The sequence below is a fragment of the Delphinapterus leucas genome, chromosome 5 (genome assembly GCF_059928025.1).
Source record: "Delphinapterus leucas isolate spDelLeu-1000000601 "Yukka" chromosome 5, BTC_Dleu_Yukka2, whole genome shotgun sequence".
NCBI classification, from domain to species: Eukaryota; Metazoa; Chordata; class Mammalia; order Artiodactyla; family Monodontidae; genus Delphinapterus; species Delphinapterus leucas.
Window position 1 is genome coordinate 89,273,634 of NC_143133.1, and position 26,425 is coordinate 89,300,058.

At 36.7% G+C, this 26,425-nt stretch overlaps 2 protein-coding genes across 4 annotated transcripts in view; both read left to right on the forward strand.

Annotated features, from left to right (window-relative positions):
* MTHFD2L (methylenetetrahydrofolate dehydrogenase (NADP+ dependent) 2 like) overlaps positions 1-6,871 on the forward strand; it is a 139,206-nt gene extending 132,335 nt beyond the window's left edge. The window contains exon 8 of the mRNA XM_089912055.1: positions 990-6,871. Within this exon, the coding sequence (XP_089768181.1) occupies positions 990-1,102 (113 nt within the window). The 3' untranslated portion in view covers positions 1,103-6,871. The remainder of the gene's footprint in view (positions 1-989) is intronic.
* A 465-nt stretch (positions 6,872-7,336) lies between these two features.
* EPGN (epithelial mitogen) lies at positions 7,337-14,494 on the forward strand. Of its 3 annotated transcripts, XM_022599473.3 has the most exons (5): positions 7,351-7,487; positions 8,042-8,131; positions 11,096-11,216; positions 11,949-12,101; positions 13,737-14,494. In XM_022599473.3, the coding sequence occupies exons 1-5, from the start codon at positions 7,445-7,447 to the stop codon at positions 13,789-13,791; spliced, it is 462 nt and encodes a 153-aa protein (XP_022455181.1). In that variant the 5' UTR covers positions 7,351-7,444; the 3' UTR covers positions 13,792-14,494. The 3 variants fall into 3 exon arrangements, with proteins under 3 accessions (XP_089768180.1, XP_089768179.1, XP_022455181.1); XM_089912053.1 differs by lacking the exon at positions 13,737-14,494 and having other exon boundaries at positions 7,347-7,487; positions 11,949-12,222; XM_089912054.1 differs by lacking the exons at positions 8,042-8,131; positions 13,737-14,494 and having other exon boundaries at positions 7,337-7,487; positions 11,949-12,222.
* The last annotated feature ends 11,931 nt before the right edge of the window (positions 14,495-26,425 follow it).

The following is a 26,425-nucleotide window of genomic DNA, read 5'->3' on the forward strand; positions in this document are numbered from 1 at the left end:
TATTCACACGGTGAAACACTAAACCAGGAGGTCAATTCATGAAACCATTCACCTGTAATATTGTGGGTGTGAGAACATTCTTAAATAAAACTTGATAAAAATTCTCTGCCATTTTCTTTGAGTATATTCACTGAATAAGAAGTCTTCATTCATACCTTAGAACAGGACTATGTGTACTTGCTCAGTTAATTTTAATATGTTTAATGATTTTTATTAGACTTGCAGTGGAATGTATTATCCACATATACGTGATACTGTTTTTATAACAGGACTATTCTAATTAAACGGATGATATGTGTTGAACTATCTATATCCTGTATCCCCTTTGTGACCAATATCATGTATTTTAGAAGTAGTTAACTGGAATTACATGTAGTTGGATAAATCATGGGGTATAGATTTTCATTATGTGAAACTAACTGAGCTGCATAGAGATTCATCCTACAGTGTTGGCCTCTTTGTGTTCTTTCTATACACATTAGATATCACACACAGAAGTGTGTGTGTGTGTGTGTGTGTTATAGTCTACTTCATTCTAAAAATGATTTGAGGATGTTAGGGTTATATGTGTAGTGCAGAAAAATCCACTGTATTCTGTTAATTAAACAAGGGAGCCATTCGACTGAGATGGCTCTAATGCCCTGGCTGCCTATGTAAGCAAACCAAAATCTGGCTTGTAGATTTTGCCTCAAGGTTACAAAATCAAAATCCAAGGACAACCAATCACAAACAGCCAACTAGGCTTAAAGCTATAACCAATCAATGATGTCCTTGCTTTGCTTCCACCTTTTCTCTGTAAGTCTCTCCTGTCGGTGGAAGCCTTCCTAGCTATACTTCAGGTTTGGCACTGCCCGATTAGACTCCATTTTTGCTCAGATAAACTCTTAAATTTTTTAAATGCTTCAGGTTTAACAGTTCAGTATGTTTAAAAATATGAAATTCTCAGAAAAAAATAAAAAATAAAGAATCCTTTCTGTTTCCTCCATCAGCTGTTAAGAAGAAGGCTAGCTTTATCACTCCAGTTCCAGGAGGCGTGGGACCCATGACAGTGGCAATGCTTCTCAAGAACACCCTTCTGGCAGCTAAAAAAATCATTTACTAGATCACATGAAAGAATAAAGCAAACTGAAGTCATGCTACGTATCTATTTGACAAAAGGCAAAAACCTTTATATTTTACTACAAAGCTATTTCTACATTGTATTTATTTTTTTCACAGATGGAATCATTGTGGATCAGATGATTCACACAATCTTACGCATTTCCTGCTAATAATTACTGAATATTTTGAGTGGATATTGAGTTTTAGGAAAAGAAAACAAAACAACTGCAATGAAAACTTTGGTAACAATTGTTTATTTTGTGATTAATATTTGTTCATAACGTTAAAACTAATAAAGGGCTCATAATAAATGCATATATTTTTGACACAAATAGTGTGTTTTCAACAAACATTTTGTCAGACAAATAAGCTCCCTTGTAAAATGTAGTTTAGGTTTTGCCATAATTATGGCCAATTTTTATATATTTTATGTACTATATCATATGATGAAAAAGAGTTTATTTGCTAAAGGAAAGATAAAATATTAAAAATAAAATTTTGATCTCATATACTTCCCAAATGCATCCTACGAGGCATACTAATGAGAAATGATGCTCCGTTCGAAGAAAGAAAAACATGCAAGGAAGGCAAAAAATGCAGTGCTACTTGGAAAGGTATTGATTATTTCAAACGGTGAATGACTACTTGCCAAGTAAAAATGCAATAAGAATGTGTCAGGTTTACATGTAATTTCTTTGTTCTTCTAGAAAAATATTTGGATAATACCTTCCTTGAAGAATAATGGAAACTCCAAAACCAAACAAATATACAAAACAAAACTAAGGTTGTATTTTCCCACAAATATCAGGAAAACACAATATAGTATGAATGAGGACTTCATTAAAGAATAGAAGTTATGTTTGTTCACAAATCTAGAAATCTAATAGAAAAATATGACATAATGTGCCCAAGCTAAGCCTTATGATATGACTAAAAATCTATTGCTTTGTTACTCACAGTTCTTCCTTCTTCTCTTATAGCATTTGGTTCTCAAAGTAGATGCCATGTTTCTAACACAATTTAAATTAGAAAAAACATGTGACTGTCCGTTGAAGGCTATTTTGAGACTACCCTGGGCATATAATTTCAGGCCCAAATCCCAGTCTGTTTATGTACCAGTAATGATTCTTACCCAGTGCATGTCGTTATTAGTGTATACTCTTGATCATTTGTGTGAAAATAGACTAGATGTTTATAATTAATATTTCAACTGTATAATAAAACCAGTTTGGAAAGGAATACCTGTCTTCTTTTTCTTTAAGCTATCTGTAAGTTTCTTTGTTCATATATTTGTTATCTGTTTCTTCAGAGCATGCTGGGGAAATGTACAAGTTCCTCAAACATGAAAGAAAAGGTTCTATAGCCCATTCCAGATCAATCTTTGTCTAATAACCCTGATAAAAGTTTAAATTTAAAGCTCCCAAGCAAAAATTTCAGAAAGACCCTCTTTTTAATATTTAAGTGCCCCACATTCGCAAAACAAACATAATGACCCAAAATACATTTACATGGAAAAGGTGAAGTCTGTAATTTTGAGCTTCCTCCTCCCCCACCCCCAAATGCAGGAGGAGTTATTTTTTGGAAATATTTTTCCCCTTTGGTGAGGCTAAAATTCAGGAGTGAGCCTTTCCAGAGACCAATTAAAACACTATAAAGGAAAAATTATCTAACATTTGTTAAAAATATGAGGACAACTTTATTCAGGACTATTGCAATGGGGTCGAGACTATCACAATAGAAGAGATTGAAAACTCTAAATATAGCTGAGACAGCAATGGATTTATAGGCAATGAAGACAGTGAGGGGATCAGTAGATGGGAAATTACCGAGAGGAGCTTGATTAGACAACAAGACTAGAGGGATTCTTGTAAACTAGCTTACCAGGATTCTTGTTACAGTTAGGCCAGATATCAAGGGTGGGAGATAGGGAACTTGATCAGATATGGCAGGGACAAGGGTGCAAGGAGCAGGGCAGGGGGATTCTCCATAAACTAAGCAGATTTCTTTGCTAAAACTGGGCTCAACAGGCTAAGATGATGCCTAGTTGAGAAAAGGAGTAGGAGAAGTCTAAAGTTTGGTCAAGAAGGGAGCCTCTGTCAACACATAAAGGAAATAAAGTTGGTTCATTGTTATCATGACTTTACTTATGCATATTTGGGGTCTATAAAAGACATATGATTGTCTTGTGGAGGAGGTTTGGAGAAGTAAGTTCTCTTCTACACGTATCTGTAAAAAGGACCCCGAAGAATTAATGAGGACTGAACAATAACATGAAGATATGGAGGTGAGAATGAGCTTAGCATATATATATATATATATATATATATGAAAGCAAGGGCTACAGTCAGACTGAAATGAAAAGTGTGTGTTGCAGAGTGGTGGAAATACAGCTGGAAAACAGCAGAAGTAGATTAGAGAAAGCCTGGATAAATCAGAATTTAGACTATATTTACTCAGTGATGAGAGTTGTAGTTAAAGCCTAGAAGACGTTATCACTGATTATCATGAGGAAGTTGTAAAGAGGAGCTTATTTTGGAGAAGAGATATGTTCAGTTTGACATGTTGAGTTTGAGGTGATGGCATAATACATAAATAAAAGTCCTGACATAGTATCAGTCTGGTATGAGAATAATTCATGGCTAATGATGAAAACTTAAGATGCATCAACATGTGTTAACTGCTAAATTCCTAACCTTGATTGACCACTATATACACCCTGCATCTTCCTACACTTGTTTGATAGTAACAGCTCTCTTTAATTGAGCACCTATCATGTGCTAAATGCTTTACCTTTTTGTTATTGTTGTTACTGACAATCCACATTTGATATATGAGGAAATCAACCCTTGAGGTTATTAAAAAGTCTCAGCAAAGGCCAAATGGATAGCAAAGGTAGAACTGGAATTCAAAGAAAGGTCTGTTAGGATGATGTGAGCTGGAACCCACTCTCTTTTCATTCTATCACTCTACCTCCCCTCAGTGCCCACCTCCCCTGCCACCTGGAATCCTTTCTCTTATCACTGTATGTCTGAATTCTACTTGCTATTTAAGATTCACTTCAAATGAAACTCATCCATGAGAAATGCTGTGAGAGTTTGACCAAGTCCCACCCCTGAACTCTTATACACATTTATGTACACATCCATGGCAGTCATCCGTCTCTACCCAGCACTGTAGTTATGTATGTACTTTCCTTAGCCCCCTCTAGTTCTTCGAGGTCAGAGTCTATGCAGGATTTTTCTACTTGTCTCACATACATTACATGTTACAGGCATAAAATGGTTTATGAATGGATGAAAGGCAACTGAATTCATGAGAATTACAGAATAAGTTTAGAGAGAGAGAACCAATGGGCTGATGACCATTTCCTGCCAATGTCCAGCAACAAATTTTGGCTATTAGTGAAAGAGCAAGAAAGAAAAAGGGGGCTTCCCTGGTGGCGCAGTGGTTAAGAATCCGCCTGCCAATGCAGGGGACACGGGTTCAAGCCCTGGTCCGGGAAGATCCCACATGCTGCAGAGCAGCTAACCCTGTGCATCACAACTACTGAGCCTGCACTCTAGAGCCCGAGAGGCACAACTACTAAGCCCACGTGCCACAACTACTGAAGCCCATGCGCCCTAGAGCCCATGCTCTGTAACAAGAGAAGCCACCGCAATGAGAAGCCTGCGCACCACAAGGAAGAGTAGCCCCCGCTCGCTGCAACTAGAGAAAGCCTGCACACAGCAACAAAGACCCAATGCAGCCAAAAATAAAATAAATAAATAAAATAAATAAGTCAAAAAAAAAAGAAAGAATAAAAAAGGAAGGAAAAGAGAGGAGAGATGAAGAAAGGAAAGGAGGGGAAAGAAAGGGAAAGTAGGAGAAGGGAAGGAAAAAAATAACAGCGAGGGAAGGGAAGAGAAGACACTTCCAGAGATGCTTATAACTAGAGAGAGATGAATAAATTAAAAAGATGAAAAATGGTCGGAGGGAAAAATGATAGTGGGGTGCTGCAGCTCTTAGCCTTCTTTTTCACTCTAACATGTATCAAGAATGAATACGAGTATCCGTGAGGCCATGTTACAGTACCCACCTCTCCCATTCTTCAGGATTGCGGAGGGACTCCCTGATGAGAGAATTGAAGATGTGAAGATAGGAGGTTTTCCTATATAGAGTGTAAGTGGGATCCATCATGATGAGTCCCAGAGGAAAAGAAACATATGGGATGACTCGGAGCTATTTTCTTAAGCTCAAGTGGTAGGTGAGTTTCTATATTATATGGCTTAATTCACCAGAGTGGAGAAACATCTAGAGAGACAGTGGTCCACTTCTTTCAGCCCAAACATGTGTAAAAGCCATAATTCATTTGTTTAGATTCTTATGGTAAGGTAATTTACTTAAATCTTGATCTTAGGAGATAATCTGAATTTCTCTAAGGTCAGTATACTGACTCCTACCAGAGGACACAGCTGGGGAACTGGAGAGGGCGTATGATCTGGAATCTGAACATGGGCTCAAGTCCTGACTCTAGGGTGTGTCCTCTGGCAAGTCACTTAATTCTTTTGAGTCTTCATTCTTTATTTGTCATATGGAAATAAAAATAAGGCCTGTTGTTTCTTTCTTTATTCACTCAAGACAGACTGATTGAGTATACTCTACACTATATATTAGGCACTGGATTTGTTGGGGCCGGGATTACTGAAGACAGAATTGAGATATGTATGGAAACCTTCTGCAAAATGCAAAGCACTTTCAAGTGCCAGTTAACAGTTACTATAAAGATGGTTGTGGTACTATGTCCCAGTCTTAGAAATAAACATATTTAACATTAGACCTAGCATCTTCCTCCTGAAACTGCAGTTGGCTGTGGTTTATCTAATCCTTTGTAAATGATTTTTCCTTAAATTCTTACCAGTGATACAGAGATGATTATTTGACTTATAATTCGAATATGATTTGCTTGGGAAAAACAGTATCCAGAACTTGTCTTAATAATAAATAGTTTTTTAAAACTCTACGAAAGTAGGAATATGAACTGTAGGCACATTTAAAGGAAGCCAAGGATAGTCTTTTAACTTTAAAAGGATGACTCTGTGGCAAGTGATTGCCCAAGGTATAATGAGTTCAACAAGCTCATTCTTGTGTGATTTCTAAAGCCAACTTCATATTTGAATAGTGAAAGGGATCCTTTCCGGTAAACTGAATTTTCTGGGTGAACATGATGCAAATGACAACCTATCTTGACTTAAACAGGTTTTTAAGGTACAGAAAATATTAGCAATTGAAATTACTGGTAGAAAGTTGCAATACTTCAGCAAATCATATTTATAAATTATTTATAATAATTTGGGGCAAGTTAAAAATTTATGGAAGTTCCTATAGTCACAAAAAGTAATAGCAATAATTACATATTTTGGCCTTGAAAGTGGTACTTTAATAATCATAAGTAGATTAATAGGAAGAAAAATTTGAATGTTGTATTAAACTAAAAGCTTTCTATTCATTAGATGTACCAAACATAAATATTTTAATTTTATCTTAATGGAGATGACATTATTATTATCATTATCATTATCATCATCATTATTTTAGTGCTTTACTGGTTCTCTCTAGAGCCTAATCATTAGGGCATATACTTAAGAACTGTAGTTCCTAGAACTCGGTAGCCTATTCCATTTACTCAGAAAAATAATAAATGGCAGAATGACATAAATGTAAATCTTATGCTCTTAAAAACAATTATTTTTACAGAAATTGGAATAGTAAAACTAAGTAGCAAAAACCAAAATGGAGTATTAAACCTTTATTTTTACACACATTTAATTGTTCTCTCCTGCCCATAAATTACAAAATATCTTGATTTGCAGTGGAACCCAATCTGTACTGAAAAGTAGTGTGACTGACTGCAGCTTCAGGGATATTTCTTTTACGAACAGGTTAAGATGTTTCCGACTTTGGAAATATCAAAACTCCCCTTTCTTGGAATCATTTATAGGTCACTATCAACTTTGGAGCTGGGATAATTCTGTTCACACCAAGGGGGCTTTTCCTGAATTCAGATTCTTTTTTGTTGTTTTCAGTATGTTTACAGACACGATTATGCCCACAGGTAACAGGAAACCAGTGTTTCAAAAGAAAATTTGATCACACTGCTAGATAACACAGGTATCCTAAACAAGTACACGAATGCCTCAAGGCTTCAAGCTGCTGCCAGAAAGACATATTTTTTGGATTGGTAAGAACTGCCAGATGACGCTTCATGAAATATAAAGGCAAGAAAGCCTCCGAGAGAGCTCAGTAAAAGCCTTCCACCCGTCATTCTAGGAGGATAAGAGCAAGATACTGTTAACAAGTGCAGGAAATGGCTTTCGGAGTTTCAATATCAGTCTATATCTTATTCAATGGTAGGTCATTTCTTTTCGCTGTGTTAATTTTGTGTCATTGTAAAATGCGAATAGGATTTGTTTCATCTGAATTAGTGAGGAGCTGGCTTTTAGCAGTTGTTCTTCATGACAAAGATCCAAGCAAGGAATCTGTGAATTAATTTAGTTTCTTATGTAATGTATGTTCCTCTTTTAACATATTTTGACACCTCTTTTTCTGAGATCTTTATATTGTTTGTTCTATACAATTGAAGAGTAGCTGATACATATGATATGATAGTGTCCTTGTGATTGAACGAATTTATAAAATGTAATAAAATTTATGAGTTTATAAAATTTATTTCCTCTTAATAATTAATGTGTTTCTACTTTCTCTAACTATAATGTAGTGAGTGGAATAGATATGCATGAGAAACTATCAAGAAACTGCCCTTGTCAGGTTATGGATTTCAAATGTAAATGAATTAAAAATAGAACAGATGTGGGACTAGATAGAATAACTTTTGATCTGTTGCTGGTATGTAGAAGGAGGCTCACCTGCTAAAGATGCCTTCCCTCCCCCCCCCTTCACACAGCTGTGACAGCATTGACTGAAGAGGCAGCCAGGACTGTAACACCCCCAATCACAACCCAGCAAAGTAACTGGACCATTAACAAAACAGAAGGTATCTTCTTCACACTTTTGTATTTCAAGTGACTTTTTTTTTTAAGTGACTTTTTTTTTAATGTTTGAGAGAAATTTGGATTGTGATAAAAGCAACACTGGAAATTTTTAAATTATATTTTATTATTAGACGATCTTTTATCAGGATGCTGTTAAATGGAAGTGACAGGTAAATGTGTCAGCAAAGAATTCTCTTTTTAAAAGGAGGAAGTGAAGCAAATGAGAAAAAGTTGTTTTCAGTTACTGTCCTGGATGTGAAACATGCCACATTTTCGGCTTGATTCCTGCTGGATTCCCAATAACCCATGTGCTTCCAGAGGCAGTTTGTCCCTATTTTGGCATTCTTGATGAGTGACTTTATAGTTTGATCTGTGATTGTGAGCTTTGCAGCCAAATAAATTATGGCTACCAGATGAAGCCTTAATCCACTTTCCCTCATCTTTGGAAAGATCTTTCTTCTTGTCATCGGGAGCTTTTGTTGTTGCTTTAGTATATGCTATACATCCCAACCACTTGTATCCAATTTTTGTTGTTGATGGTGATGATATATTTTATTATTGTTATTAAAATAGCTTCTGGCCACTGTTGAGCATCAGCGTTTTCCCAAACTCTTTGAACTCTTAGAGGTGACCTTGGGAAACTTACCTGCCAAGACCTGTGTATCAGGTGGTTGTGATTCTCACACAAATCACATACCACCCCCTGATGTGAAGATGGGCTTTGTGACTTAGGACCAAAGAAACACCATATCTTGCTCTCAGAGCCACGCAAGTAAAAGAAGATCAAGTTAAATATTTTGTTTCTGAATATGAAAGATAGTAATATTTAAGTATTCTTCATTTCACCAATAATTTTAAATTAAAAAAATTTGCTTAGGGCTTCCCTGGTGGCGTAGTGGTTGAGAGTCCGCCTGCCGATGCAGGGGACACGGGTTCGTGCCCCGGTCTGGGAGGATCCCACATGCTGCGGAGCGGCTGGGCCCGTGAGCCACGGCCGCTGAGCCTGCGCGTCCGGAGCCTGTGTTCCACAACGGGAGAGGCCACAACAGTGAGAGGCCTGCGTACCGCAAAAAAAAAAAAAAAAAAAATTTTTTCTTAAAATATTTTGCTCATTTGAGTTTTTGCATATATATCAATATGCAAAATAAAATTAGTGTGGCTTTTAGAATAACTTTTAGCCAAATTCTTCATGTCTTGAGCCTTTAAACAAAGAGGAAACATCTTTGTTGAGAGATAATACTGTAGAGAATTAAAGAAGTACAGTTTCCTCTCAGTGACATAACAGTGTGTCCATCACCACCTTTTCTCTTCCCTAATAGTGAACTGCAAGTCAAATTCTCCAAGTTACAGGTAATAATTATGGACAAAAGGGACTGAATATATCACTTCAGTAGTTTTTCTTTGCTTTCTTGATGGGTGAATTTTAGTTCCCTGCTTTTCATTTAACTTAAAAATCTGAATCCAGTATCTCAGGAAAGTTTCATGAAGTTATAACTAATATTCTTCTCCTTAGAGGAAAGATGAGTCTCTAGTATATTCTTTCTTTGGAAATGTCTTCTTTCAATTCTCACATTTTCTAGTAAGTCCTGGTTCAGGCTTGGTTAATTGAACTTATTTAATCTTGAAGTAGGAAGAACCTACCACAGTTTATAATGAGAAATTCCCACTCCCTTAGAATTAATTATCAAGATGAGAAATTAGATTTACCATACCACAGTTAACAAAATGAATATGAATTTTAAGGTAATGTTGTGTGTTCTCAACCAAAATGAAGTTATATAACAGTATGTTGTTGGTGACTTAGTACCTAAAGATTTAGTATTTTCAATATAAATAGGTATGCCTTTTTAGATCTTTTTCTCCTGAAAACAAATAAGTATGATTCTCTTAATCTGCTTAGCAAGGTGAATATAATATGATAACTAAGGTTGAGGAGATATGTTTATTCATAACAGTGACAAAAATAAAATGCCACTAATTCTTCTTGAGAAGAATTTAAGAATCAGTAATTAAAGTATACTAAAAAGGGCTCATTTATGCTGTTTTGTCATTCCCACTGCATAAACCTCAAGGATAGTATAGGTATATGTCTTTAGTACATCAAGGAATGAAGGATAAGCATCCTGAAATCTAAGTATTTTGCCACAGTACAGCTTCCCAAAGGGAAGTTTCCCATAAAGAGGCTTCTGGACACTTGACCACAAAGGTTTCGCCAAGTGTGGTCATTTGCATAGTGTTAAAGCTAGAAATCAAAACCCAGGTTTTCTGATTCCAACTCCATGGCTTTTCCCACAATCTCATAATGCCTCTTAACTGAGTAAATTTTCTAATTAACATCTGAAGTTATTGTCTTGGCTATGTAAAGCCTGAGCCGTAAGTTGTTTCTGGCTTCATGTATAGGTCATAACAATACCTCTTCTGAAATCAGTTAGGGAAAACAATCCCTTTTCCATTAGCTACTTAAGGTAGTCTGCATAAGAAGAAGGGGGGATTCTCATCTCACTCTTCTCTGGGGAATGAAAAGAAATCAAGTTCATTATCTCCCAACCATAAATCCAAATCTTCCTAAGTGCTTACTTCTCAGGTGTAAAGGGGAGAATGAAAAAAACTGTATTATTTCATTTGTTTCCAGGCATATATTTAGGAAGCCTTGCCCAGGACAGCATGCTAAGACTAGAATCAATGCTGCCACCTTTTGGCAAACTTGTATCTATATCTTATTACATAGTTTCCAAAGAATGGAATGATCATCAATCTACCTCCAGCCCCTCATTCATTAATATGTCTTAGATGATATTAACCCAACCTTTGTAAATATAACCTGTCAAAGGAATCAATCGATAGTTCAAATGACAGAGCACTCAAAGAATACTCCTAAAATTAAAGGCCTTTCTGTATATGTGTTACAAATCTACTGTGGAAGTGTGACCCACCTCATCTGTTAATACTGTATCTCCTTTTTCTAGCTGGCTACACAGAAGGACCCCTAGCGTTGAGGTTCTCACATCCTTGCCTGGAAGACCACCATAGTTACTGCATCAATGGTGTTTGTGCATTCCACGATGAGCTGGAGAAAGCCATCTGCAGGTAATTGCAAAGAACTTCCCAAGCCCTAGAGATGGGAGAAGGAGAAGGTATGCCTCCTTTCACATGGTGTTTCACATAGTACATTTCCCCATGCCTCCATCTTATCTAGTAAAAAAGGTACATGATCTGAACGTGATTCACCAATTCTCTTTGTATTTGAATATCTAAGGGGTCTTTTTCTAACCTACCTAGTTTTCATTACTCAAAAATATGGTTCCTAGATTAGCAGCATCTGTATAACCTGGGAGCTTGTTGAAAATGAAGAAGCTCACACCGTACCCCAAAACTACTGAATCCAAATCAACTTTTAACAACATGCAAAGAAGTTTCCAAGTTTTTATGGATAGATTATAGGATAAAATGAAACAGACTATGGCAAAAACACTTCAGGAATATAAAGTTCTAGATCAACTGAGATACCATTTTTATGATCGTTGATTTGCTCAGCATCCTCCTATGAAAGAGTAGGTTAACAATTTTCTAGATCAACTCATGCAAGTGTCCTACCTTTCCCTCCTACCAATGAGGGAAGTTGCATTAATATGGGGTCTTAATCAAGCGATTATTGTAAAACACATGGCTTCTTCAATACATTTAATAGATTGGCTTTCATTTGGTATTGGCCTCTTTAATTAAAATCACTTTTTATTAAATCTTTTTCATTCTTCGAAATTTGTCATTTGTGTTTCTATCATGAGTTTTAAAATTATACATTCTTTTCTTTTTTTAAAGGTGTTTTACTGGTTATACTGGAGAAAGGTGTGAGCACTTGACCTTAACTTCATATGCTGTGGATCCTTATGAAAAATACATTTCAATTGGGATTGGCGTTGGATTATTATTAAGTGGTTTTCTTGTCATTTTTTACTGCTACATAAAAAAGAGGTATGAAAAAATACAAATTATGAAGTCACTAGATACTCATTCATTTGAGAAATATTCACTGAGCCCCTACAATGTACCAGGCACTGACATATATAATTTTTTAGTGAAAATATGGCTGTAAATCTGGCAAGTTTCTGCATAACTGTTTTGATGCCTTTTCTCATAAACCCAGACAAGAGGTAAAAATTTACCCACAGTTGCAATAGGATAGTTCCAATTTACAGTTTCCCTTCATCCCCAACTCTGTCTGCCTACATCAAAGTTATAAATGTGTAGGACAGTCGGCCCACAAGGGTAAAGATTAATGTGTTTTGTGCACAATTATATGAAGTGTCGAATACCATGTCTGGCACACCATAGACACTCAGTAATTATTTGTTGAATGGACAAATCAAAACATGAGTGTTAAATGAATGAAAGTGTGTGATAAATGTGGGCCATTTTCTTCCCAGACATTAGCTGAGGGTATATTCAGGAGATACTGTCTACTGTTAAAAGCTAAACAAGATAAATTTGATCCACTAAGTATAAATTACTCATGCATTAATTATTAATCATTATTTCTGGCTTTTCCACACTGGTAATTTTTCCTTTAATCCATGTATAGGGAAAAGTCAAGAAATAATGTGATATACATTAAAGAAAAGGTATAAATACATTTCCCTTGCTGTACTCCATTAACTAAGTTGTCATTTTTTAAATGACCAAAAATTATTATACAACATTAAAAAAAAATTGCTTGCTTAATAATTGCATCTCAGAGGGCTTCCCTGGTGGCGCAGTGGTTGAGAGTCCGCCTGCCGATGCAGGGGACACGGGTTCGTGCCCCAGTCCGGGAAGATCCCACATGCCGCGGAGCAACTAAGGCCGTGCGCCATGGCCGCTGAGCCTGCGTGTCCGGAGTCTGTGCTCTGCAACGGGAGAGGCCACAGCAGTGAGAGGCCTGCGTACCGCAAAAAAAAAAAATTGCATCTTAGAATAAAATCTGTTAATATCAATTGTGGATCAATTGATATAAAATCTGTTATATCAGTTGCCTAAGAGACCAAGAAAGAAAATAAAAAAGGAAGTAAGACCTTTTAATATTAACAAGACAGCTGTCTGGGATCAGGTTCCCTAGAAGCTGAACCTAAGATAGAGATTCCTGACTGAGTGATGACTGGTCAAGGGAATGCTCAAAGGTGAAATCTGTAATGAAGTAGGAAAGCTAGAACAGAGGAAGAAGGTAAGCAAAGATGTAGTTTAGCTGAAGTCTATCCTCAGCCTGATTCCAAAGGGAGACCTAGAACATGACTGGCATCGCTGACCCACCCCAAGAAGGTGAGGGATCTTGGTTGTAGTACCCAGCATCATCAGGCATGGATGTCAGAGTGCTCCTGGCAGGGTAAGGGGCAGGGGCTTGGAATCTCCTAGGAATCTCCAGGCAAAGTCCTCTCTTGGCTGAGGACAATCTTCTAGAGAAGGATGGTACTGTGAGCCTTATTAACACCCACAACTGCTGGGGGATGGGTATACCAGTGGGTAAAGAGGATATGGGTGGGATACCAAGAGCAATTGCTACACCAGAGCATTTATATAATCCTCAATAAGCTATACAAACAGCAAATTCATATGAAAACCAATACTCTGTTTCAGGTGTCTAAAATTGAAATCACCTTACAATGTCTGTTCCGGAGGAAGACCACTATGAGGCCTTTGTAAGAAATTTTCATGAGTCATTGGTGAAAATCAGTGGGCCCAAAACTGAAATTTTCAAGTGAAACAACAAAACTTCCTAAGCTGACTAGAAAGTTGGGATCACGATGAAACAAGAGAATAAATTTCAACATTGGTCCTTAGACTTTGCCATTTTTAAAGTGCCATGGGAGCCAAGGGAACAAGGTACAGTAACAGAGGTCAAGTTCACAGTCCTACTCTGGGTTTGTTGCTGTTGTGTGATTATTGTTCTCACTGCAGAGAGACTTGAGTTTTGTGCTTCTGACTATGTCAGATGTGAATTTTCATGGGAATAATTATCAACCTTGCGGCCAGCCAAAGCAATGCCAAGCTTGGATTCTTCACTATGCTTGCTACCAGGATTCTGGACCACTGCTCTACGGACCAAATCCCAAACACGATGCTTTCGTGGTGTCTAAAAGAATGTGATGTCAGCTATTCAGATGAGATTCGTATTATGGCACCTCCAGTGAACCAAACTTATGATTAAAGTCTAAGCTAGAGAAAAGAAATGGAATGTCCAAGGCAAACATAATGATACCCAACTTGTGACGACACTGTGAAATATGGAATAAGCTAAAGAGTTTCTGATGACTGAAAGCTGCCTGGATATTGAGCCCTGAGGAGGCAGAAAGTTTTTGTTTCTGCATGGATTATAAAATTTTATGTTGGGCTCACTGGTCTCCGAATGCTTATGTTCATCACTTTCTCCTATTGTTAGTGGAATTACCTGGCGATTATCTATTTGGACTGAAATTCTAAAATTCTACTAACAAATAAAATTCTACAATTGGCTCTGAAATAGAAACTGAAGAACATGACATAAGAATTTTTCACCAGCCAACAGCGGGTGGAAATTTTCTTTACCATTTCTGGGTACCGGAGAGAAGATGTGCACAGAGGGAGAGAAAACGGAATATTGGTAGAAATAACAATTTGAGAATTAGGGTCCTTCCTCTCTAATCATATTTCTTCCACCTAATTCGAATAGTCGTGTTCAGGTCCCTTAATTTCTTTGGGCTTTGATCAGTTTCTACAAGGTCCTTCTAGCTCTAAAATTTGATTGTGACAGAAGAGAGAATATTTTCCACCTCTCAGCTCCATCTCTGTCCCTGACCTCACCTCTCACCCCACTGGATATCATCTTAGGTGTATATTTTATTATTTGGTTTGTAAAATAATAATTTAAGAATTTGTTTTTAAAGGAAGTAAAACATGAAATTAAAAATAATAATATCTACCATTTTTCTTTTAGATTCAATCTAAGGCTATGGACTTTTTTTCTATTGTGGTGTAGATAAGCAAAATAATTTTGATCATGAGATGGGTTAAAAAAAGATCGAACATGAATATTCTTACAATGGTAGCCTAGTAGCAAGCCTTTCTCTTATATCAAGTTGTGACTTTTCATTCACTTCTAAACAAAACTACATTCTGCTTTCCTTTGAATAGAAGGCATTTCACTTGCTTTGTTTTTCCTTCAGAAGGAATTTAATGCAGATGAATTGCATGTCAGCACTTTCTGCATGACCTCACAAAGTATGCAGAGGTTACATCATACCAAGGAGTGGGGAGATGAAGGTTCCTCCCAGTGACTCCAGTGACCGCACCTAGAAAGCTGGGCTTTTCCTGAGCATTTCAAAAAGGTGTTAAAAAGCTGGGTAGAGTCCAGGAAGAAACACTAAAGCTTAATTAAGGACTGCCTCCCGTTGAAAAGAAGAGGAAGTAAGGGTAGAGTCTGGGGAGGTGATAACCTAAAAAGTTATAACATTTGCTGTCTATAAATATTTCTAAAATGTAAACATAATTGAATTGATATTAATCAACAAATTAAAATTCCCAGAATGCCAAACCAAAACATAAAACCAATAGAAATTCAATTTTCTTCACCTGTGGAAGAGTATACATTAACATTATAAAATCCACCCAGTGAGACTACATATATGTAAATTTATTTATCTATTTATTTTTATAAATTTATTTATTTATTTATTTTTGGCTGTGTTGGGTCTTCGTTGCTGCGCGCGGGCTTTCTCCAGTTGCAGCGAGCAGGGGCTACTCTTCATTGAGGTGCACGGGCTTCTCATTGCAGTGGCTTCTCTTGTTGCAGAGCACAGGCTCTAGGCGTGCAGGCTTCAGTAGTTGTGGCACGTGGGCTCAGTAGTTGTGGCTCGTGGGCTCTAGAGTGCAGGCTCAGTACTTGTGGCTCAGGGGCTTAGCTGCTCCACGGCATGTGGGATCTTCCTGGGCCAGGGCTCGAACCGGTGTCCCCTGCATTGGCAGGTGGATTCTTAACCACTGCGCCACCAGGGAAGTCCCTACGTATATGGAAGTTTACAGTGTAGCTCATGAGAAGCCATCTGTTTATGGTCCATCATACAAAAGAATCTTGTGATAAACTCCTAGAGTTCATTTTCCGGAAAGGAATCCCTGGCATTTCTATGGCAATATTTACACATGTAAGCAGGCCTTAAGTAGGAAAATGCATAAGTATAAGATGTTCTGCAAATTTTTCATTTTCTCTTTTTTCCTATATGCAATAAGACCCTGAAAAAAGCCTACCAGTGAAGCCCTGGCATCAGAACTACATTTTCAGCTATTAGGTGAGGTGGGTCATTTAGGAAAGAAATGAGAACATGTTTCTGGCATCTTTGACTAAATCAAACGGGCCAAGGGGTTCATCAATTTCTTTTATTTCCCATTTTGTCTCCTTCCTGTGTCTGCCCTTCAGTTCTTGAGAACACATTCTTAGGTCATCGATATTCATGAGTGAGTCATTAGTTAGCCTTTTGGAGCATAATGGCTGCGGGAGCAAACACTATAACTTCAGTCATGCTTGAGTGAGTAAATTTACAAAAAGGGAATTATAACTGCTTGTTATTGTATCTTCTTTCTCCAAATTACTTTTTTGTATAATTATGTTTTTATAATGTTGGAAAGTAGATGAAATCATAACACATTCCATCTTTTAGTGTTTCCTGGCACAATACAACCCTTAATTATGAAACATCTATTTTGATGATGTCAAGAAGATTTCTATTCATTATATGTAATTGAAAAAAAATGTCTGACTAATTTAACCTTTTGATGTTGAACACAGGATGATTCGCCACAGAGGACACGAGTAAACCATTTAACTTCTCTGTCTTACAAACTGTAACACATTCTGTGGTATGATATAAATATTGATATCCTACAACTCATACTCATGGGAAGGGTTACCAGAATCTCTCTGTCGCAAAATACCACTCTTTCTGGCTTACCTCATGACTGCATGACATCAGGATATTAGCAGTTGCCAAGATGAGCTGGAAGTGTTGGAATTTAATTTGTGAGCCTGGCACTGCTATCTGCATGAGTCCACATTTCTGTCCAACCTTTTGGCACAGCTCTAGTCAGTAGCATATTCAGAAGCATATCTTCCAAATTCAGCTCCAAATTTCTGTGACATGTTCAATGAATGCACAACTCAGAGTGCAAGGGCCTAAGTAGTCAACATCCTAAGAATTCAAAGGCTAGACTCCTTGAGAATACCCACATGAATAAATGTGTCCCATCTGGACATTTCACTCCTCTGCCAAAACTAAACACGAGGGCTGTCATAGATCGTGGAGAACACCCACAGCTTCCAGAGAAGCATCTCCTAAAGATTAGGAATGCGATGATATGGTAACAAGAAGACTTGAATTGTTCAATCGGGTCTTATCTCTATACTTCATGGCCTTTCTTGGTAATTTTTATGTCTCAGATAATATTGGAGCAGAAGTCATTTAGATTGAAATTCCGTTAAGACCATAGCCAAGCAGGTATCAAACTAGCAGTGTTAAGAGAGTGTTAATTAGGCTTCCCATCTCTCTGGGAAAAAAAATGGCATACACAGATTTTTTTAATTGCACAAAAATATTGATTCAATGTTAAGTCCCTTCACAAAGCAAGCTGAAGTAATAGTGTAATATGGCTATCATTTGTAAACACTTATAATATTTGAAAAGCATTGTTAGCTTTGTTTTAATTAATCCACACCTATATGTAATTGAGGCTTAGAGAAGGCAATTCACTTTTTCAAGGTCACATAGCCTTTAAGTGGCAGAGCCTAGACATGAACCAGATAGATCTAATGCCAAAGTCCCTGATCTAAACCCTAGATGATAATGCTTCCCAATATTTTATGAGAAATACTAGTGTTGGGGGTTGGTTTCTTGATGAGCTTGGAGATACACCCAAGAGATTTGTATACAAATGAAAAAAAGTTCTTTTCTTTAAAATATATAAAATAATGACCTTTGTCATGGATCAACCACAAAAATTCCCTGCTGTCATCTGCAGGTTATTAAAATATGCAGCAGATCTTCCTTAGGGTGGGGCCAGGACAAGCGTCAAGTACCTGTTGACAGTTGAATGTACAGTCTGGGGAGAGACTTTAGACTGTAAATGAACCCTGGTTTATCCTCAGGACATACAGAATGAGGTGGTCATTTGGGAACACTTGATCCCTGTTTGTGGACAAGGGTTTGCTGGTACCAGTGTTATCCTAACTGGGACACTCTTGGTTCAGTTTGGTAATGAGATGACGAGTGAGTGTTTTTCACATCTATAGGAAAATCTCATCAACCTCCTTCCAACACATCACTCTCAATCCTACCCTAGTGCCATATATACCTTAGAGAAAAACAGTCAATGGTAGTGGTCCAGCTTGGGGCAAAACCTGGAAGCAACATTAAAAAAAATCTGCAATGGATGGACACTTCAAGGACCTGTGATCTAGTCTGGCTGTATGATTGTCTAATTTTGCTGGGGCCCTTTGGACAGGCTATCCTTGTCTGTTAAGTGAAGAAGTTATACTCTAGAGGTGACTTCCACACTCCCTTCCTAGTCGAAAGTCATATGTTGAAAATGTGCAGCCTAAAAGGCAGATCCAGTCCACAGGCATATTTCCTTTGGCTTTCATGATGTTTGTTTTAAATCAAGCCCATATTTAGAAATCAAGCTGTTTTAGTATAAAAATCCAGCTTTTCTAGATTCTAGAAAAATAGGAGATATAGGGGATGTCTTAGAAAAATAGGAGATAGAGCTCTGACCCTGTATTCTTACATAGCTTTGATCAGAAGGAGTGCGCCCTTGACATCCAGCCTGCTTCTGTCACTATGCTTCCCATTCAGGGTTCCTATAGACCTTGAAGTCTGCCTCCATGGTTCTTTGATTGGATTAATTTTAAGATCCTGCCTCATCTAAATTCCTCTGAGTCTAGTCATCAGAGTACCTGCAGAGGGCCTTGTTGTACTGAAAACCACTCAAGCCATAAAAGAATCTCAGATTCTTTAGGAGAACCCACACTCACCTGGAAGCTGGCAGGGGCAGCATCCAATGACTCAGACTCTCTGCCCTGCCCATGCCCTCAGTCACTCTCTGCTACAATCTTTGTCAGATTTGTTTTCTCAGTGTTCAATCCTGCTTGTGTTAACTCCCTGCTCAAAACCAAACCTGATTCCCCGTTGCGCACCATGTTTAACAAAGGCTCCCCTCCCAGTAGTGTGAGGCCTTCCATAGGGAGGCTCTGGTGGTCTCTTTCTCATGTACCCTCCAAGGGCTCCCTACTCAGACCATCAGCTGCAGCCACCAGCTGCCCTCTGCTCTCTGAACAGACCTCACAGTTCCTATCTCTGTGTTAGGGTCTCTGCTTTTCCCTCCACATGTATTACCCTCCTCCATCTCTGTGTGTCAAGATCCTATGCAATTTTTTTCAAATCCTGCCTTCTTGAAGAATTATGTTATTTACAAATATCTCTCCTTTCCTTTGAACTCCTTGATTATTATTTTCTTTAACCTCTCAAATAGTGCTTACATTCTGCCTTGTGTTATAATGATTTTTGTTCTTGGCTAAGTTCCAGTGGTGGTAATAATAATAATAATAGACTTCATTAAGTTCATACCATAGACTGGGCACAGTGCTAAGTTACTTCTATACAGCATCTCTTTCAGTCCTCAAAGACAGCCTGGAGGAAGGTTTTATTGGGAAATGTGATGAATAGCAGTTAAAAATACCAGTCTTTGGAGTTGAAAAGTCTGTGGCTTAAATCCCAGCTCCACCCCCTACCAGCTGTGCTGCCTTGACCAAGTTTCTTAACTTTTCTAAGCCTGAGTTTTGTCATTTGTAGAAAAAGGATAATATTTATCTGCTAGAGCTGTTTGGAGGGTAATAGTGAGTGTTTAATGAATATTAGCTATTTTATGATTATGTTTCAGATCAGGAAACTGAAATTTAGAAAGTTTAAGTAACTTGTTCAGTGATATGCAGCTAGTAGGTGGTGGAACCTGGATTTTACCACAAGGCTGTCCAGTTCTGAGGCCTACTTCACTTAGCACAGTACTTTGACCATGGCTGTCACTTGGTTAATGCTGTCTAAAGCAGGATCTGAAATCTCAGAGGGCTGGGTTTTGAGTCCCAACTGTTTGTTAGCTATGCGATGGAGAATAAATTATTTAACCCCTCTAAATCTCAGTTGCCTCCCTTATAAAATGGGGATAATAATTACATCTAACCCATATGGTCATTTCAGGATTAAGTTAAATTTGATAGCTAAGTATGTAAAATATTTAGAACACAGTACTCATTCAATAAATTTTACTTACAATTATTAAACATTTGAAACTCCTGTTGAAATTCTTATCGATAATACAGTCACAGTTTTCTTTTTTATAACATGACATATGCCTTCCTAAAAAAGTTATCACACTGAAAATTTAAGCAATAAAAACCACAAGTCTTATGAGATAACTAAGGCTAAGGGTATAATACTCAAAAACTTTGTCAGGGCTTCGCTGGTGGCGCAGTGGTTGAGAGCCCACCTGCTAATGCAGGGGACACGGGTTCGTGCCCCGGTCCGGGAGGATCCCACATGCCGCGGAGCGGCTGGGCCCGTGAGCCATGGCCGCTGAGCCTGCGCGTCTGGAGCCTGTGCAAAAAAAAAAAAAAAAAAAAAAAAAAACTTTGTCAGTGACGCATTAAAAAAAAGAAACACTAAAGAAAATCATCAAGCCACAAGGGAAGAGAAAAAGAGAAGAAGAAGGAATAGAGAAAAACTATAAAACAGAAAGCAGTTAACAAAATGGCAATAAGAACATACCTATTAATGATCACTTTACATATAAATGTACTAAATTCTCCAATCAAAAATCTTAGAGTGGCTGAATGTATAAAAAAACAAGACCTATCTATATGCTGCCTACAAGATCTAAACACACAGACTTAAAGTTAAGGGATAAAAAAAGATATTCCATGCAAATTAAAACAAAAAGAGAGCTGGGGGCAGCAATCTCATATATGATAAAATAAAGTTAAAAAAAAAAGCTGCAGCAAAAGACAAAGAAGGGCATTACATAATCATAAAGGGATCAATCCAAGAAGAGGATGTAACATTTGTAAATAATTATGCATCCAACATAGGAGCATGTAAATATATAAAGCAAATATTAACAGATATAAAGGAAAAATCAACAGTAATGCAATGATAGTAAGGACTTTAACGCCCCACTTACATCAAAGGATAGATAAACCAGACAAAAAAATCTATGAGGAAACACTGGCCTTAAATGACACATTAGACCAGACGAGCTTAATAGATGCATACAGAACACTGCATCCCCAAACTGCAGAATACACTTCCTTTTCAAGTGCACATGGAACATTCTCCAGGATAGATCACATTAGGTCACAAAATAAATCTCAATAAATTTAAGAAGATTAATATCATATCAAGCTTGTTTTCCAAACAAAACATTATGAAACTGGAAATCAATTACAAGAAAAAACTGGAAAAAACACAAACACATGGAGATTAAACCACATGCTACTAAACAACGAATGGGTCAACAAAGAAACCAAATAAGAAATTTTAAAACTACTTTGAGAAAAATGAAAATGGAGATACAACTTTGCAAAATCTACAGGATGCAGCAAAAGCAATTGTAAGAGGCAATATCAGAGCAATACAGGTTTACTCAAGAAACAAGAAAAATTTCAAACAAGCAGTCTAACTTTACACCTAAAGGAACTAGAAAATGAAGAACAAGCAAAGCCCAAAGTTAGCATAAGGAATGGAATAATAAAGATCAAAGTGAAGATAATAGAAATAGAGACCAAAAAAAAAAAAAAAACAATAGAAAAGATCAACGAAATTAAGGGCTGGTTTTTTGAAAAGATAAACAAAATTGGTAAACCTTTAGCCAGACTCATCAAGAAAAAAAAAGAGCCCAAACAAATAAAATCAGAAATGAAAGAGAAGTTACAACTTATACCACAAAGATATAAACAATCACAAGAGACTACTACAAACAACTATACAACAACAAATTGGACAGGCTAGAAGAAATGAATAAATTCCTAGAAACATACAGTTTTCAAAGATTAAATCAGGAAGAAATAGAAAATATGAACAGACGATTAGTAGTAATGATACTGAATCAGTAATCAAAACCTCCCAACAAAAGTCTAGGATCAGATGGATTCACAGGAAAATTCTACCAAACATTTAAAGAAAAGTTAATACCTACCCTTTTACAACTATTCCAAAAAACTGTAGAGGAGGGAGTGCTTTCAAACTCATTCTATGAGGCCAGAGTTATCCTGATACAAAAATCAAAGACACACAAAAAAGAAGAAAGAAAGAAAGATGAAAGAAAGAAAGAAAGAAAGGAAGGAAGGAAGGAAGGAAGGAAGGAAAGAAAGGAAGGAAGGAAGGAAGGAAGGAAGGAAGAAAGAAAGAAAGAAAGAAAGAAAGAAAGGAAAGAAAAAGAAAGAAAGAAAAAGAGAAAGAAAGAACATTACAGGCTGGCGGGGTGGTGGTCGTGGGATGAATTGGGAGATTGGGATTGACATATATACACTAATATATATAAAATAGATAACTAATAAGAACCTGCTGTATAAAAAATAAGTAAATAAAATTCAAAAGAAAAATTACAGGCCAATATCCCTGGTGAACATAGATGCAAAAACCCTCAACAAAATATCAGCAAACCGAATTCAACAATATATAAAAAGGATCATACACCATGATCAAGTGGAATTTATTCCAGGGATTCAAGGATGATTTAATATCTGCATATCAGTTATTGTGAAACACCACATTAACAAAACAAAGGATAAAATCATATGATCATGTCCATAGATGCAGAAAAAGCATTTGATGAAAGTCAACATCAAGATGTGATAAAAACTCTCAACAAAGTTGGTGTAGAGGGAACACAACTAAACATAATAAAGACTGTATATGACAAGCCCACAAGTAACATCATACTCAATGGTGAAATGCTGAAACCTTTTCCGCTGAGATCAGGAACAAGACAAGGATGCCCACTCTCACCACTTTTATTCACGTGGTACTGGATTTCCTAGCCATAACAATCAGACAAGAAAACGAAATAAATCCATCTGAAATGGAAGGGAAGAAGTAAAACTGTCACTATTTGCAGATGGCATGATATTCTATATAGAAAACCTAAAAACTCCACCAAAAAACAATTAAAAATAATAAAAGAATTCATTAAAGTTGTAGGATACAAAATTAATATGAAGAAATCTGTTGCATTTCTATACATTAATAACAAACTATCAGAAAGAGAAATTAGGAAAACAATCCTACTTACAATTGCCTCAAGAAGAACAAAATACCTAGGAAGAAATTTAACCAAGGAGTTGAAAGACTTGTACTCTGAAAACCATAAGACACTAATGAAAAAAAATTGAATAAGATACAAACAAATGGAAAGATATTTTTTGCTCATTGGTTGGAAGAATTATTGTTAAAATGTCCATACTACCCCAAGCAATTTACAGATTCAATGCAATCCCTATCAAAATACCCATGGCATTTTTCACAGAACTAGAACAAATAATCCTAAAATTTGTATGAACCACAAAAGACCCCAAATAGCCAAAGTGTTCTTGAGAAAGAACAAGACTTGAAGCATCACATTCTCTGGTTTCAAACTATACTACAAAGCTATAGTGATCAAAATAGTATAGTACAGGCACAAAAACAGACACATAGATCAGTGGAACAGAATAGAGCACCCAGAAATAAACCCACATTTATGTGGTCAGTTAATCTATGACAAAGGAGGCAAGAGTACACTATGGAGAAAAGATAGTCTCTTCAATAAATGGTGTTGAGAAAACTAGACCGTTACCTGAAAAAGAATGAAATAATTTTTCTTACACCATAAACAAAAATAAACTAAAAATGGATTAAATGCTTTAATGTAAGACCTAAAATCATAAAACTCCTAGAAGAAAATATAGGCACTCTTTGACATCAATCTTGGCAGTATTTTTTTTTTTTTTTGGATCTGTCTCTTCAGGCAAAGCAACAAAAGAAAAAATAAACAAATGGGACTACATCAAACTAAAAGGCTTTTGCACAGGGGAGGAAACCATTAACAAAACGAAAAGGTAATCTACTGAATGGGAGAAGATACTTGCAAATGATATGTCTGATATCCAACATATATAAAGAACACATACAACTCAATAGCAAAAAGAAAAAGAATTAGATTAAAAATGGGCAGAGGATCTAAATAGGCATTTTTCCAAAGAAGACACACAGATGGCCAAACAGGCACATGAAAAGATGCTCAACGTCGTTAATCTTCAGGGAAAAGCAAATCAAAACCACAATGAGATATCACCTCACACCTGTCAGAATAGCTACCATCAAAAAGAAAACAAATAACAAGTGTTGGTGAGGAAGTGGAGAAAAGGGTACCCTTGTGCACTGTCGGTGGGAATGTAAATTGGTGCAGCCACTATTGAAAACAGTATAGAGGTTCCTCAAAATTTTACAGTAGAACTACGATATGATCCAGAAATTCCACTTCTGGGTATTTATCCAAAGAAAATGAAAACACTAATTGGAAATCATATATGAACTCTGATGTTCACTGCAGCATTATGTATAACAGCCAAGATATGAAGTAACCTAAGTGATCATGGATAGATGAATGGATAAAGAAGATGTGGTGTATATATATATATATATATATATATATACACACACACACACACACACACACACACACACATACAATGGAATATTACTCAGCCATAAATAAGAATGAAATTTTGCCATCTGTGACAACATGAATGGACCTAGAGGGTATTATGCTAAGTGAAATAAGTCAGATAGAGAAAGACAAATACCATATGATTTCATTTTTATGTGGAATCTTAAAAACAAAAGAAATCAACAAACAACAAAACAGAAACAGACTGATAGATACAGAGAACAAATGAGTGGTTTCCAGAGGGGAGGTGGGTGGGGGAATGGGCATTGTGGGGGGAAGGGAACTAAGAGGTACAAACCTCCAGTTACAAAATAAATGTCACAGAGATGCAATGCGCATAGGGAATATAGTTAATAATATTGTAATTACTTTTTATGGTGACAAATGGTAAGTAGACTTATCACAGTGATCATCTCATAATGTACAAAAATATCGAATCACTGTGTTGCACACCTGAAGCCAATATAATATTGTAAGTTAATTATACTTCAATATAAACAGTAGCATAGTCTTATTGTACATTTTAAATGATTAAAAATACACAAAGAAATAATTAAGTAGTTCAGTATGTAGGGTACTTTATCTCAAAAAACACCTGAAGTTTGCTTGTGAAATGATAGGGGAAGGATTATAGAAACTGGATAGAAAGTTGTAACAGCAGATGCTCTTAACACCAACCTGAACCAATGTAGCTGGCACACATTTGCGATTTGGGCATGTGTGTGTGTTTGGTGTAGTCTACTAAGCTCAGATCAACAGCTCTGTGCATTCATCTAGTGCTTCTCTCGAGTGAAATCATGTGTAAGCAAACACAGAGTTCCTATTATGCTCAAACTGTTCCTTTATGTTGGAATAAATGCACATTTTCAAAACAAGCATTCAAATAAAACTGACTGCGTCTTGAAATGATCATAACACTTGTATCTCAACCTAAACCTTAATTATTATTATTAGGCACTTGAAGTATTCTGATTATATTAGACACTCAAGACCTTGAGGGCTGGGGGTTATGACGACCCTTATTTCTCAGTCTAAATTTTAACAGGGGTGTCAAGGACATATTTCCAAGGACCCACGATACTGGGCTTTCGAGTTCTCTCAGGCAGACTTGTTATCATCGTGTTTGTTCTTTTCTTTATCAAACTATAAATGGACAGAAAACCTCATGATTATATTTTCCTTCTTAAATCATAATCACTCTAAGATGGATTTCTTCCAAATATTATCGACTTACCGTCCTAATGTGAAGAGTCCCAATTCTTCTTTCTTTCATCATGATTTATTCCCTTCCTCTTATTTTTACTTTCTGAGGGTCAAAAGTCTTTAAGTGGTGCAGCAGAAAAAAAGTTTGGCTTCCTTCAGCAGTCTATATTAGGCAATAAATTATGCCAAACTGCAGACCTTTGAGCAGCAAGAACTTACTTAGGAATTAACAAAGCATTTAATAGAAAAAATGGGCCATTAAGCAAAAAGAAGTCAATAAGAAAGATGAGTCAAACTTGGTATATACTAGGGTGCCTAGCTTGAGCCTAACACATGTTATCATC